The following is a 16,606-nucleotide window of genomic DNA, read 5'->3' on the forward strand; positions in this document are numbered from 1 at the left end:
TTGGCACCAGGACATAGTTTGCCTATCCTTGCTCTAATGTTTATCTGCAAGATAAGTCTTACAATGCCCATTTTATGAACAAAGAAACTGTAAGTTGGGGAAGTTAAGAAGATTGCTCAAGGTCACACAGCCTGAAAGTGGCAGACTGGAATTCCTACTAGCTCCCTAACTCCAAATGCCCTGCTATTCCTAGCTTTATTTCTTCACATAAATTTAAAAAAATTTTTTTCCCAATGTTTATTTATTTTGAGAGAGAGAGAGAGAGAAAGAGAGAGAGAATGGGGGAGGGGCAGAGAGAGGGAGACACAGAATCAGAAGCAGGCTCCAGGCTCTGAGCAAGCTGTCAGCATAGAGCCCGACACGGGGCTCGAACTCACAAACCGTGAGATCATGTCCTGAGCCGAAGTTAGACACTTAGCTGACTGAGCCACCCAGGTGCCCCACTTTACATAAATTTTTAATTGAAGATTTTGTCCTGAGAAACACCATATTTAAAATGTGTACTAGATATGTCATTGGAGGTATCTTTATTGCTTTTGTGATAATGTATAATGATTATAAACAAAATTTAAATAAGGTAGAGAAAAGCCCGTTCAAAGCTATAGATGCTGTTAGGTCTAGTTGATTTATATTTTTGTTCAAGTCTTCTATTTCTTTGCTAATCTTTCTAGTTGTTCAATTCATTTTTGAAAGTAAAATTAATGTCTCCAATTCTTATTTTTAAACTGTTTTTTCTCAATTCCATCAATTTTTCTTCATGTATTTTGGAGCTCTATCATTAGGTATATGAACAGTTTTTCATAAAATGTTCTTCCCTTGGGGCACCTGGTGGCTCAATCAGTTGAGCATCTAACACTTGATTTCAACTCAGGTTATGATCCCAGGGTCATGGGACTGAGCCCCAAGATTCTCTCTCTCTATGCCTTTCCCCTACTCGTGTGCACACTCTCTCCCCAAGATAAAAAAAAAATTTTAACATTTGTTTTAAAAAAATAAATAAATAGGGGCGCCTGGGTGGCTCAGTCGGTTAAGCGGCCAACTTCGGCTCAGGTCATGATCTCGCGGTCCGTGAGTTCGAGCCCTGCATTGGGCTCTGTGCTGACAGCTCAGAGCCTGGAGCCTGTTTCAGATTCTGTGTCTCCCTCTCTCTGACCCTCCCCCGTTCATGCTCTGTCTCTCTCTGTCTCAAAAATAAATAAACGTTAAAAAAAATAATAATAATAATAATAAATAAATAAATAAATAAATAAATAAATAAATAAATGTTTTTCTCTCAAATAAGTTATCTCTCTCTTTCCAATTAGTGATATAAACAATGTAACATAATCTGAATTTATGAATTAAGTGAAATTGGATATTCTGATGGAATTTTTTGACAGTCAAGATTTATTTTTGTTTAATATCCTTTTAAAAACATCTATCCTCCTACATAAAATATGCATTAAAATTTTTCTCTAAAAATTTAGTTTTTGTGTGTGCTACAGAAAGATACTAGTTTTTGTTGGCTAGCACCATAAGAAAGAAAATGCTATGAAAGAAGGTGATGGGTAACATTTGTGTCATATGACTGTATTAAGTACTTCCCTACACATTACCAGTGGAGTGCTGAGGTCAGCTTAGACTCATTTGGGGACACAATGTTAATAGCTTGAAATCGGCCATGGTTCTTACACCATAGAAAGTAAATGGTACAAAACAGATAATTCTGTGCCCTAAGGAGCCAGTTGTGAAACATTTACTAGCAAACCACTGCATTAACTCCAGTTTTCAGATAAAATGCAAAAACAAAAACTTCTAAACTTTAAAGAGTAGCAATATCTTCCCCCAAATTACTCAGCTACTTAAGTGGTAGTTCAATTAATCAAACATAGTCCTTCTACCTGAAAATACCCTTTGTTCCTAAGTATTCCTATGCCCCACATGCATTCTCCTACCCTACACCAACAGATGGGCCTGAAGTGTTTTTGAATAGTTTCTACAAAATCGGTCATGAACATTTATTTCATAGGATTTACAACTCTTGTTAACATTAGTCTGTCATAGGAAAACATTTTTCCATGTACTGATATTTTAATGTTTAAGATTTTATTCTGCCAATAAGTTGATTTTCTGGAAGTCTTTTGGTCTTTTAAAAATCATGATATTGGCTAGCCATTAAATTTCATGAAAATTATTCTGGCAGAAGCTAAAACTTTGGATAAAGAGATCAAACACACTAAGAAAAGTTTAGTCAGTGCAACACGATTTGATTGATAGGCTCACAAGACCACAGTGTGAATGAGGGGGTATGCCGTACTGTTTACACAGGTGTTTGTGAGCTTTCATGGAGCCTGGGAATAGTGAAGTCTGGTAGCAATATGCTAGAAAGTTAATTTCCTTCTGGATACTTCAAGGCACAAGCATCCTTCACTTCCTAGATTCATCATCCTATTGCCCTAATACCCCTGCCTATTGCCACAGGCTAAAGGAGTGCTTAGTCTTCTTCAAGCTTCCACCGCCTCCTCTGGACCAAAAGCTATCGCCTTTATTATTACATTTTCTCTCCTGTTGCTCTCCAGATTTTTCTTATGTAATTCTTCAGAGTCCAGGGTGAACACAGTGTTCTAATAAATGACTGACCTATGCTGAGAATGAAAGATGATATCCTATATATATATTTTAAACTCTGCCCTCCTTCATGTAGTCAATGATCACACTCACTTATAAGCATACTACTATACTTCTCAACTGTCCCAATTTTACTTTACTGCATATGTTTTGTATCTGAATGAACTATTCTATATTTGTTCCTAATGAATCCCACCCAATTCTTTTTGTCTCACTCCTCTTAACTAGTCACACACATTTAAAGTCTGCCTCCCCAAAATGTTAGTCAGTTTGGTGATGTTGGCAAATTTCATGAGTGTATTCAATTATGTACCTTTTTTTCTAAGTCATTAATAAAATGTTAAAAACTGACAACCAATTCTTGTGTAACACCCATCCTTTTTTTTTTTTTAAGTTTATTTATTTATTTTGAGAGAGAGAGAGAGAGAGAGAGAGAGCACAATCAGGGGAGGGGCAGAAAGAGACAGATAGAAAGAGAATCCCAAGTAGGCTCCACACTGCAAGCACAGAGCCTGATGTGGTTGTTGAACTCACAAACCATGAGATCAGGACCGGAGCCGAAACCAAGAGTCAGACACTCAATCGACTGAGCCACCCAGAAGCCCCCCAACCTTTTTAAAATTTTATTCGTTTATTTTCAGAGAGAGAAAGCAAGAGCAGGGGAGGAGCAGAGAGAAAGGGAGAGAGAGAATCCCAAGCAGGTGTCACACTGTCAGTGCAGAGCCTGACACAGGGCTCGAACTCACAAAACCGCGAAATCATGACCTGAGCTGAAACCAAGAGTCAGACACTTAACCGACTGAGCGACCCAGGCACCCCTTGTGTAACACCATTCTAAGTGCACATGTTCTAACAAAGGTCACTCTTTAGGGACCACATAGTGCATATGCCAGGGTGTTTAGACAGTGAAGATCCAACATGGAACTAAGTAACAAAGCTGAAAATTAAATCAAGACCTAGTAAATATAAGGGTTCCATATGGAGATCAAGGACCTTGAGCTGAGCACACTTTTGTATTTTAATTTTCCCTGACACTTTAGACATTGTTAACTAAGAGTCTTAGTGTGTAATAAAACTTGTGTAATGGTATTTGACCTTTTCCCCAAGACTTCTAAAGATTTAGAAGTGAATTTGTCAGTCTTAATCTAGCTGATTTATTTTTGAGTCCTGGCTCCTTCTATAATTCTTATTTGCAAAATAGGGACTGTCGTGTCTCCTTCACAGGCTGTTGTAAAACTTCAGTGAGATGTCCTCTGTAAGAGTGTTTAGCACAATGTGCAGTACATGATAAGCGCTAAATAAATGGTTGTTACTATTAATGCTAAAGCAGCTGCTATTTTTGAGCACTTCTAATGGATCAGATGCTACAAAGTCCTTTATGTTATGAATCCTGTGGTAATTTATCATTTGTTTAGCACCAAACTAAAGCTAAAGTTTCAGGAAATGTTTTGTTGCTAAAGACTGCTTCTGATTTCAGTTTGGGACCCATTCTGGAACCTGAGGAAGTGGTAGACAAGCTGATGGATGGGATCCTCACTGAACAGAAAATGATTTTTATTCCATCTTCTATATCCTTGTTAACAGTACTGGAAAGGTAAGTGACAGTTATGTCTATCAGCATTATAAACAAAGATTTATGTGTTATATATTTTCACTCAGATTTAAAACCAGACATTTGATAAAGTACAATTAAGTGGAATTAAAGTAATAAAAATGATAGGCTTAAATAATCCCTCAGTGTGTTTTTTTTAAGTTTATTTATTTTTTAAAGAGAGTGTGAACAGGGGAGGGGGCAGAGAGCGAGGGAGAGAATCTGAAGCAGGCTCTGCACAGCCAGTGCAGAGCTGGATGTGGGGCTCCAGCTCACGAAACTGTGAGATCATGACCTGAGCCAAAACCAAGAGCCAGATGCTTAATCAACTGAGCTATCTGAACCCCAGTCCCTCAGTTTTTAAAACCACATTTGTTAATCCTTGAAGCAAAGTTTATACAGCAGTTGGGTAAATGAACTGAATAATTTCCACAAGTTTTAAAGTTTGGGTTTTTTTTTTTTTTTAGAGAAGTGTGTATATTTCTAGAAGTCTTGTCTCATAAATGAATGACTATAAAGAAGGATAGGTGTTTTTTTGTTTCTTTAAAAAAACATTTTTTTAATGTTTATTTTTGAGAGAGAGAGACAGAGAGACAGAGCTCAAGCAGGGGAGGGGCAGAGAGAGGGAGATACAGAATCTGAAGCAGGCTCCAGGCTCTGAGCTGTCAGCACAGAGCCCAACAGCGGGGCTCAAACTCATTAGCCATAAGATTATGACCTGAGCCAAAGTCCAACATTGAACTGACTGAGCCACCCAGGCACCCCAAAGAAGGATAGTTTTTTAAGCATTGTTACATAATAGAATCATAGGACAACCATATTAGAGATTTAGGTTTTAAATATTCATTTAAATATACAACAGATAATCATTGAGCTCTTGTTTTGTACAAATCATACCGAACCATAGAAATTGTTAAATAATCTTTTACAACTTTAAAGATCCTTGAGCCTTGCTACTTCCACGGACCAGCAACATCAGCACCACCTAGGAGTTTGTTAGAAATACAGACTCTCAAAAAAAATGAAAAAGAAAAAAAGGAAGAAAGAAAAAAAGGAAGAAAGAAAAGAAAGAAAGAAAGAAAGAAAGAAAGAAAGAAAGACAGACTCTCTTGGTGTCATGAACTAGAATTTGCATTTTAGTAAGATCTGCCATGTAGTTGATCTGAATACATATTCAAATTTGAGAAGTACTACTTTAGAGCAGTAGCTCTCAGCTTTGGTCACATTGGAATTCGCTTAGGAGTTTTCAAAATACTAACGCCTGAGACCTACTCCCCAAGACTGATGTCATTGGTCTGGAGTGTGGTCTGGTCTCTGAGAGATACAACTTCCCCAGTAATTCTGATGTACAGCCAAGATTGGAAACCACTGGTATAACCACCTTCCTCATAACACATTGCCTCATTACTCATATGTTAACACTGTGTGATAGCGAGGCTGATCCAGGTAGTGAGGGGAAGGTGAAGAGATGGCTTAGGTTAAAGGAAGAGAGGGAGGGAGGAAGGAAGGGAGGGAAGAGAGAAGAGAGAGGAAGGAAGGGAGGAAGCCTCTTGATCTTTGTCCCTACAGTCAGGCTTCTGCAACATAGTGGGGCATCAGGATCACTTAGGAAGATAATTTTAAAAATATAGATTCTTGGATGTCATCCCTAGAGGCTTTAATATTGGATGTTTTGGTTGGGACCCAGACATCTGTATTTTAACAGGCAACTGCCACAGGCAGTTGGTTGAAAGATCATACTTTGAGAATTACTGACCTAGGAACTGAAAACATTTCAAGAGATCAAAAGCATACACGACACATGTCAGGCTTTTTAGCCCCTTCTACAAGGAATTATGGTTGAACATACCTTAGAGGTTTAGATAATGAAACTCAAGGAGATCACCAAGGATCTCCTTGGTGAGTAACTAAGTTAAAACCTGTGAAGTGTTGAGCATTTTGCTTGTTACATTTCATAAGTAAGCACTCAGTGATTATAGTCCTTTAGAATGTAAGTCTATGAGGGAAGGAAATTTGCCTGTTTTTCATCACTGTATGTAGCCCCTGTACTTTGGAGAGTTGATGCACACATAGGGGGCACCAAAATGTTTGTTGATTGAATAAATTAATTTTATTTCCTAGACCTTTAGCATAGAGGCACAAAGTTTGTGCTCTGGGGTTAGATGAAGCTGTGTTTGTGACTTGCTCACACACGAACACAGATGAGTTGTTTATTTTTATTTATTTATTTTCATATATGAAATTTTTTGTCAAATTGGTTTCCATACAACACCCAGTGCTCATCCCAAAAGGTGCCCTCCTCAATACCCATCACCTCCCCTCCCCTTCACTCCACCCCCCATCAACCCTCAGTTTGTTCTCAGTTTTTAAGAGTCTCTTATGCTTTGGCTCTCTCCCACTCTAACCTCTTTTTTTTTCCCTTCCCCTCCCCCATGGGTTTCTGTTAAGTTTCTCAGGATCCACATAAGAGTGAAAACATATGGTATCTGTCTTTCTCTGTATGGCTTATTTCACTTAGCATCACACTCTCCAGTTCCATCCACATTGCCACAAAAGGCCATATTTCATTCTTGCTCATTGCCACGTAGTACTCCATTGTGTATATAAACCACAATTTCTTTATCCATTAGATGAGTTGTTTAATTTCTTTGAAGCTGTGTCGTCATCTGTCACATGGAGACAGTAAGGCTTTGTAGGACTGTGAGGAATAAATAAAATGATGCATTTGGAGTATTCAATAAAAGTTATATACAACTGTTATTATTATAATTAACACTATTATTATCATTGCCCTGATTTTTCTCTGACTGTGAGTGTTGAGTGCTCAATTGCCAAGCTTTATTTTAATGCCATCTGGTCAGATGTCTGTATATACAGTTGACCCTGAACAACATGGGTTTGAACTTTAGGGGTCTACTTATAGGTGGATTTTTTATAAGTACAGTACAGTATTATAAGTGTATTTTCTCCTTTGATTTCCTTAATAACATTTCCTTTACCCTGATTTACTTTATTATAAGAATATAGTATAGAATACAAATAACATATAAAGCATGTGCTAATTGACTGTTTATGTTATCAGGAAGGCTTCCAGTCAACAGTAGACTATTAGTAGTTAAGTTTTGGGGGAGTCAAAAGATACATGTGTGTTGTTCAAGGGTCAACTATAGTTACACTGATTCATATATTCTGTTTAGATCCCCTCAGACTCATTGGATTGTGACAAGTTCCTCAATATTCTTAAATACAGGCATATCTCATTCTATTGCCTTTTACTGTACTCTCAGATGTATTTTTAACAAATTGAAGGTTTGTGATAATCCTACATCAAGCAAGTCTACCAGCATCATTTTTCCAACACCATTTCCTGACTTCATGTCTCTGTGTCACTCACAATATTTCAGACTTTTTCAAGATTATATTTGTTACAGTGATCTGTGATCAGTGATTTCAACTTGCTGAAAGCTCAGATGATGGTTAGTGCTTTTTAGCAATAAAGTATTTTTTAATTAAGGCGTATAAAATTGTTTTAGACATAATGCTATTGCACCTTAATAGACCACAGTATAGTGTAAACGTCATGTTTGTATGCACTGGAAACCCAAAAAATTCATTTGACTCGCTTTATTGTGATATTCGCTTTATTGCTGTATTTTGGAACAAGATCTGCAATATCTCCGAGGTATGCCTATATAGGGTGGGAAGAAAAATTTGGACCTACCACGTATCCATCATGCACAAAATAGAATATTTAAAGTATTTTATATTAACACATTGATGTTTCACAAGAACAGTGTGGAGTAGGTGTTGTTTCCATTTTCATGTGAGGAGTTTAAACTCAAAAGTTAAATAATTTGTTCAGCATTATGCTCAAAACCAAGTTCATTCTCTGCACTTTCACTTAGCAGTTCTGTTTCTTTAGTCTCTTAGTGGAGCATTTGAGCAATATTTTGGATTACAAAGTGTAAAAGTAGTTCCTATTCTCACTTCCTTCCCAGTGTGACGTTTCTTGTTTCAAAAGTCTTTAACATCTCAGCTCTTCAGTTCTACACACCTCTTCTCTGGATCTTCTGAAAAATACAGGAGCATATTTATTTCAAAAACTAAATATTTCAAGTGACTCCTACCCTAAAAGGTGGTTAAACCTCCTTCCTTTCCCTTTTGAAACCAAAATGGATTTAATTGAAAAGAACATATAGTAGTGACTCAGAGTTAAAGTTCTTAATCTTGTTTAAGATGATACATGATAAAGGATACACCCATACTGGCAGATTATAGATGTATATTATCTCTACTGATTATGAAACTGCTGATGACAAGAACTTGCTATTAATATGGTACTGCTTTCCTTCTAATTGTTAAATTAGCTGTCACAGCAGCACGTACATTCACTAGAAAATAGTCCAGAGAAGTAAGAGACAAATCATATCTTCAGTTTTCAGACAAGGCTTGTTTGCACATATTTATCCAAGGCTTGGAAGCCTCCACCCTAAAGGTATTTCCATAACCGGCTGTGGATGAGAAAACAGCATTATAATGGGGGACTTTAGAAATATTCATTATTGGGGTGCCTGGCTGGCTCAGTCAGTAGAGCATGTGACTCTTGATCTCAGGGTTCTAAGTATAAGCCCCACATTGGGCATGAAGCCTACAAAAAAAAAAATGTATGTTCATTTTTAGGTGGGGACTAGGGCAATGGGGCTAAACTCTGGTTTTTTAAGAAATATCCAAAAAATTTCCTTATTCGTAAATGAAGAAGAGAAAGAAAAAAGAGAGAGAGAGGAAGCCCAACACAATAGTTTCTGTCTTTTATATGCCTGTTCCACTTTACTCTCATTTTATCACAGGGCTCCCTGACTGTATTCCAGTATGATTTCTACATTGCATATAGCTGCCTAATCATAGAACATATATTAAAAAGTTATTTCTCTCATGCAAAAAAAAAGATGATACATGATAGACATAAGTATTTTAAAAGAATATATTTTACAAGTGCATTTAATATTAATTTCCTAATTATTTTCATGTATCTTTTTTTTAGGATCCTTCCTGAGCGTTTCCTGGCATTTTTAAAACGAAAGATCGATATTAGGTTTGATGCAGTTGTTGGATATAAAACTAAAGGACAATAAGTTCTACATGGGCTGCATTCTACATTTAGTTGATGTAAATATATACCTTAAAAATGCCTGCTTTCCAAAACATCATTATATTTAAGTAACATAACTTAAATTCTTCTTCATACGTTAGCCATAGATAAATAAAACTGATTTAGCAGGTCTCAGTGGGTTTCATCTAATATTCACCAGAATTTTAACGTTTAGACTTCTGCTTTTCCTAATTATCTTTTTTTCTTCAGTATCCTCTTTTGAGGCCCTGGCAGTGCACATTTATTACCACCTCTCCTCTAGCTGAAAGCTAATTTCATATAATACAAAGAGGGGAATATCTTAGGAATTGACCTCACAGAAAATGGAGAAAAGGAACAAAAATAATTTTATAATAATTTCTAAGAGTTTGTGGCTTGTGAAGGCTTTGCAAAATTTGTATTATAAATATGTAAGATATAGTGGTATTTCTAATTTCACTTAAGTTTTATATAATTCACGTGTTTCCTTTTCTATTCTCCATAAAAACAGAAACTTCAGGCTCTCTAAATTTAATGAAGAACTGTATCTAATGGCATTTCACAGTGAGTTTCATGTGATGTAAGAAATACTGCTCAAACATTTCATCCTGCACATTACCACACTGTTTCATTCCAAAGCCAAACATTTCAGCTCAAGGAAACTAGAGATGGACACATCTTGCAGGTATAGAGGCACCATTGGGATTTGAGGCAGAGAATTAAGAGAGTGTACCCATAGTGGCAACAATAAACAAATCAAACTTAAACTTTTGTCTCTGTCTTTTTGTCTTGAAAAGAAAGCTTGATTTATCCTTCAAATTAAAGGAAAATGCATTATATAATCAAAGATCTTTTTTTATTTTTTTAATATCTGGAAATTTCTTGGATGCAAGTGAGGCTCAGTGAGATGAGAATATGAATTGAAAAAATATTCAGGTTTGTTGGATTTCTATTGAAGAAAAATATTTCCAAGACTGTGTTAATATACACAAAGTAAAGAACTTTGATCCTTCCATCAGAAGGTTCATACTTAGAAAACATATAACTCAGAATCACTGACCCTGGTGAAATGTAGGTAAATGAGTCACATTTAGGTACAGAAATTTCATGGTAAAAGATCTTGATTCTGTTTCTAAACAGAAACATACTTACTTATTTTTACTTTTTTAACTTTTAAAAAAAGTTTATTTGTTTTGAGAGAGAGAAAGAGAGCAGGGGAGGGGCAGAGAGGGAGAGAGAGAATCCGAAGCAGGCTCTGCATCGCCAGCACAAAGCCCGACGCGAGGCTCGAACTCACGAACCATGAGATCATGACTTGAGCCAAAATCAAAAGTCAGACACCTAACTGACTGAGTCCCCCAGACTCCCCAAAACTTATATTTATTTAATATGTGTCTGGTACTTTCCTAAACAGTTGGCTTATTGAACAATTAAGTTATGTCATCAGTGCCACTGCAGATGATAAGGATCATAAGATAATCAGCTTAAGGAAGGTTATTATACTGTAGATTCTATAATATATGAAAATGTTTCACAGCAGGTATTCCTGCAATAATGTTCTCCCTGCCCATCAACTACCTTCTAATACAGAGAATCCAAATACAATTGCTGTCAGAGTACATTCTACATTCAGTTGATGTAAATACATATCTGAGTCAAAAATGCCTCCTTCAAAAACATTGTCACATTTAAATAACATAACTTAGACTCTTCTCCAACATTAGCCATGCTCTGGTAGCACTCTACTGGAGTACCTGTGAATAACCACAGAATTTATAGATTTACCTAAACCCTGTCCTGTTAGGTGAGAGTGACACTAGAAGGTTGGAGAGTCTCTTCCAGTCAGCTTGGGACTCATTTTGAAATACATGTAGTGTTTATTATTTTGATTAAGTTATACCTGCTCCAGCTTGCCAAGAATAATGAAGTAGGTGAGGAGGAAACACAGTGAAACTTCAGTAAGGTGACTGAGGCCCCAAGATTACTGATGACTTTCCTCTTTTCACAATAAACATGTTTACCTCTTTTTTTAAATTTGTTGTTAGTATTTATTTATTTTTGACAAAGAGAGAGAGAGAGAGCCAGAGCATGGGTGGGGGAGGGGCAGAGACAGAGGGAGACCCAGAATTCGAAGCAGGCTCTAGGCTCTGAGCTGTCAGCACAGAGCCCGACGTGGGGCCCGAACTCACGGACTGCGAGATCATGACCTGAGCCGAAGTCGGACACTCAACCGACTGAGCCACCCAGGCACCCCAAAACATGTTTACCTCTTAACACACTTGTCTGAAATTAACACTTGGAAGGATTCTGGCATTAACCATTATGAGAAATAAGTACTACTTCTTGGATAGTACGCTGACAGAATGGTAATCAGTCCTTTTCATGAATGTTAACCATATGCTAGGCACACTTGGCCATTTAATCTTCCAGCAATTCTGTGTAGTAGGCGTCGAAGGCATTGCTGAAATTCCTGTAGCAAGCAATAACTCAGAACCTTAGAGGCTGACGCCCTAACTCTGTTGAAAGGTTAATGAATGCTGTAGGAGTTCTGGGTTTTTGTTCTCTGCCTCCCCCCTCCTTTTTTTTTTCTTTTTTTTTTTCTTGTTGCTGTTGTTAAAAAAAAGCTTGTTCTGATTCACTAACATCAGGCAATTACTGCTTTGACTCTAAGTCTGAAAACTTTTAACTGTTATTTGAATGAATGAATTCTAACTCTGAACCCACGTCCTAACAGTTTAGTGGGAAAACTCATCTCAACCACCAATAGGGCCACTTCTGAGAGTCACACCAAAATCAAAGAGGCTTACATTGCCTTGGGGTAAACAGGAAAGACTTCTCTAACTGTCAACTATCATGGTCCTCTGTGGTCCTAATATAGGACCTTGATAACAGACGGCTCTCTCTTTTGTGGGGTACAGAAATCCTGACTGTTGGTAAGGAACTAACACTCCCTGGAGACACCATAAAGTCTTCCTGAGCCCTTGCTATCACCCTGGAGCCCTGCTATGGGACAACAAGGACTCACTGGCCTCTCCTTATTCCCTTTGAGAATATTCCCATTCTTGCCTTCAGAAGCACTCTTCCCTGTCCCTGTCCCCATGCTACCATTCTCATGCCAGAAATCTATTCTTTTTAATGGAAATAAGGATTAGAAAGAGTAAGGAATCAAGCCAAGGAAAAGGGTTAAAATTGACCCTTAGTAGGTTGTCAACATCAACTTGGCTAGCAAGTAAATAGCTAATGAGGATTTTACTGTGGGGGAGGGGAGCAATTATTAAGAGCCTCCTCTCCCAGGCTGGGCAATAGACTTACTCCCTTGAAGAATTCTGGGTGGTAGACATCATTATTCCCATTTCATAGATGAGGTAGCCCAAAGGCATTCACCAAACTTACCTGAAATCACACTGCTACTCAGAGGTCAAGCTGAGGATTTGAGCCCAAGTTTGCTGACTCATCCTACAACCTCAGTGGAATTCCTGGATAGTTGAACCATCACCCTAAGCCCCCTCTGCTTCCTTTTACTCAAGCTCCCCTTGGTATTCAGACAATATTCCATAATTAGCCAATGAAAATCTCCAATGGGAATTGAAGCTGTTTCATCTAGGAATTATTTTAAGGTAGAATGAAATCCTAAATCCTAGTTGCTCAAGTATTCTACCTAAAAAAAAACAAAAACAAAAACAAAAAACCTAGCCTGGACTGACCCAATATCGCAACAGTCTAAAGTTTCCTGAAATTAAAAAGCTGAGTCTGAAAATACTGGTATAGTCTTAATCTGCACTGGCCATCACATCCTTCCCAAAAGTAGATAGAAATTCCCGGTACACTTTAGAGCCAATCTGACCACTCCAGTAGTTTTTTGTTTTGTTTTGTTTTCCTTTTTCTTTCCCTTTTTTTTTTTTTTTTTAATTGGTCTAGGGATGACTGGACAATCTCAGGATGAGAGAGATGTGCCTTTTACTTTCATAGACTTCCCTATAATTGCGGGTGGCCTCGTATAGTAATTCAAGCTAGCATCTTCTCTACACCATCTGTGTTCCCCAACAGAAAATGCCACATCTAACAAGTGTCCAAGCTAAAAACCTGGAATTACACCTGCCTCCTTTTGTTCACCTTCATCCCTCATCTCAGAAAAATCCTCTAGTCCTTGGCACACACGTTAAATATTGGTCACCATTCCCACACTTATATTTCCAGCCTGAATCTCTCCTCTGAATGCCACACACATATGCAAATACCTTCTTGATATCTCTGCCTGTATGACCTGCAGGCATTTCAACGCAATATTTCTGAAACTGAGATTTTCGTGTTATCCAAAAACTGTTCCAAACCGCATTATTCCAGTTGCTCAGGTCAAAAAATGTAGTGTCATCCTTGATTCCTCTCTCTCACTCCCCACATTCATTACAAAAACAATTCTGTTTGTTCTACCTTGAAAATATATACGGGGGTGCCTGGGTTGCTCAGTCGGTCAAGTGTTCAACTCTTGATTTCAACTTAGGTCATGATCTCATGGTTCATGAGTTCCAGCTGTGTCAGGCTCCGTACCGACAGCGGAGCCTGCTTGGGATGCTCTGTCTCCCTCCATCTCTGCCCCTCCCTTGCTCTCTCTCTCTCTCTCTCTCTCTCTCTCTCAAAAATAGACAAATAAACAGCAGATATATCTATATCTATATCTATATCTGTATCTATATCTATATCTATATCTATATCTATATCTATATCTATATCTATATCTATATCCAGAATTCTATCACCTCTTATCACCCCTACTGCCACCACCCTGATGCAAGCCACCATCACCTCTTGTTACCCCCAGCACAGCAGCCAGAATGGGTCTTTAAAGTATGAGTTCACATCATGCTTCAGCTCACAATATCCCATCAGCTTCTCGTCTAAAACTTAAAGCTAAAGTTTTTACCATGACCTAGAAGGCCATATGTAATCTAGTCTTCTTCTCCACTACCTTATTACCTGTATTAGAGTTCTCCGGAGAAACAGAGCCAGTAGGAAATTTTATATATCTACATACATACACACATACATACATACATACATACATACATACATACAAGAAGAGATACAGTTCAAGGAATTGAGGAATTGGCTCATGTGATTGTGGGAGGCTAGCAACTCTGAAATCTGTTGGGGAGACAGGAAGACTGGAAACTCTTGGGCACAAGTTGATGTTGCAGTCTTGAGGCAGAATTTCTTCTAACTCAGGATATCTTAGTTCAGGCTGACAATATCAAGGATTTGGTGTCTAGTGAAAGCCTGCCTCCTGGTTTACAACCAGCCAGCCTGTCTTCTTTCTGTGTCTTTACATAGCAGAAGGGGCAAGGGACGTCTCTGGTATCTCTCTCTCAGTCTCTTTTTTTTTCCAAATGTTTATTTATCTTTGAGAGAGAGAGAGATAGAGCCCTGAGTGGGGCTCTGTGCTGGCAGCTCGGAGCCCGCTTGAAATTTTCTCTCCTTCTCTCTCTCTGCCCCTCCCCTCTTTCTCCCAAAACAAATAAATAAACATTAAAAAAAATAAAGACTACTGATCATAGATATTAAGCACAAAATACCTTCACAGGAATACCTAGATTACTGTTACACTGAATAGCTAGAAACTATAACCTATCCATGTTGACCCATAACACTGTCACACTACCCTCACCTTCTTTCAGTTCACGCCCATGATGTTCCATTACTCACCAGACATATTCCTATCTCAAGACCTTTGTATGTCACTGTTCCCTTTCCAGAATGTTCTTCCCACAGATACCCACATGGCTAGCTCCATCTTCCTTTTAAGTCTTTTTTCCCTTAGGTCTTTTCAGAACTTAGCACTCCTTACCTAAAACCCTGCCTACACAACCATGCCCTACCAGATTCCATTTCTGCCTCTGTTCTCGATTTTTCTCCCTGGCACTTACCATTGTGGAGCATACTATATATCTTCCTTATTTATCATCTTTATTGTCTACATTGCCCCTAGAGCATAAATTTCCCAAGGGAAGTGATTTGTTTTGATGTATTTTGTTCAATGCTGTATCCCCAATGCCTGGAACAGTCCCTAAGACTATATCAAGAGTTTGATGTATATTTATTAAATTAATGCCCATTTATTCTATTATTCCCTCTCCCAAATATCTCTTTGCCACCACTTTCATTCAGGCCACCACCATCTCTGGCCTGGGTGACCTAACAGCTGTCCACTGGTTTCCCTCCATCTATTCTTGCCGTTCTTCCAATGCATCCTCCATCCTGTGGCATTTCTAAATCTGATGATGGCAGTCCTCTGCTCAAAACATTTCACTAGCCTTCCTTGATGCTGAGGCTCTCAATGATTGAGCCTCTGTGCACCTATACATTACCTTCTCTCTGCCCTACACTCTCTTATCCAAGACAGACCTAGTCCTTCAGTGTGCCATGATCTTTCACATCCCAGTGCCTCTACACATGGTTTCCTATATCTGGAGCATTCTTATCCTGTTCACCATGTGGTCAACCCCTGCTCGCCCTTTAGGTCCCATTTATGGCTCACCTCCCACCCACCTTCCATCTTCAGGACTGGTGATACTCACATAGCTCTTTATATTCAGGACCACCATGGCACTATGCACCAGGTGAAGAATAAAGAGACAAGAGATTTCTATCCTCCCAAGGAAATGGGTAGCCAGAGAACAGAGGTAATTACTATATAATAATTTGACAGTAAGATATGAAAGACAGGATGGTAAAAGGGGATTGGGTAGGGAAAGATTTCACAGAATATTTTTATAATTGGAGAGATCAGAAGGTAGTTGAAAGCAAAAGAGACAGGTCCTGTAGGCAGGAAGAAGTTGGAATTCATAGGGAAAAAAGAATAATTGGAGGAACAAGGAAAGAAATCTTGAGAAGTACACAATAGCGATCAAGACCCTTTCTTTGCTACTATAAGAAAAAAAGTAGGATTGATATGCAGAGATGAAGCAACGTGTTTCATAAACAGAAAATATGCAGAGGCCTCTACAAGATGTGAACTTGGGATTTGTTCAGGTAGGAACTAGGTTTTGGAGTTTCAAGAAGTTTATAAGACATTTAAGACTACCTAATACTGCTTTATCAGTTTGGTAGGGCACAGAACCTTTGACAATTAAACCTCCAGAAAGGAAGGGGAAATTATTTATTTGAAGAGATTATAATCCTCAACTTCTACTTGGCAGACTACTATAGTTAGACTAAAATAGTGGGTTATAGCAATGTACATAAATCCTGTAAATGTCTCATGTTATGGTCTCCAAAGAAATAGT

At 38.1% G+C, this 16,606-nt stretch overlaps 1 protein-coding gene across 1 annotated transcript in view; it reads left to right on the forward strand.

Annotated features, from left to right (window-relative positions):
* The window catches only part of HSD17B11 (hydroxysteroid 17-beta dehydrogenase 11), a 34,904-nt gene extending 24,811 nt beyond the window's left edge, over window positions 1-10,093 (forward strand). Inside the window, exons 6-7 of the mRNA XM_025922376.2 lie at window positions 4,085-4,201; window positions 9,240-10,093. Coding sequence (XP_025778161.1) covers window positions 4,085-4,201; window positions 9,240-9,330 — 208 coding nt within the window. The 3' untranslated portion in view covers window positions 9,331-10,093. The remainder of the gene's footprint in view (window positions 1-4,084; window positions 4,202-9,239) is intronic.
* The last annotated feature ends 6,513 nt before the right edge of the window (window positions 10,094-16,606 follow it).

This window comes from Puma concolor, chromosome B1 (genome assembly GCF_028749965.1).
Source record: "Puma concolor isolate L17-30 chromosome B1, mPumCon1.1.hap2, whole genome shotgun sequence".
In the NCBI taxonomy this organism is placed as follows: domain Eukaryota; kingdom Metazoa; phylum Chordata; class Mammalia; order Carnivora; family Felidae; genus Puma; species Puma concolor.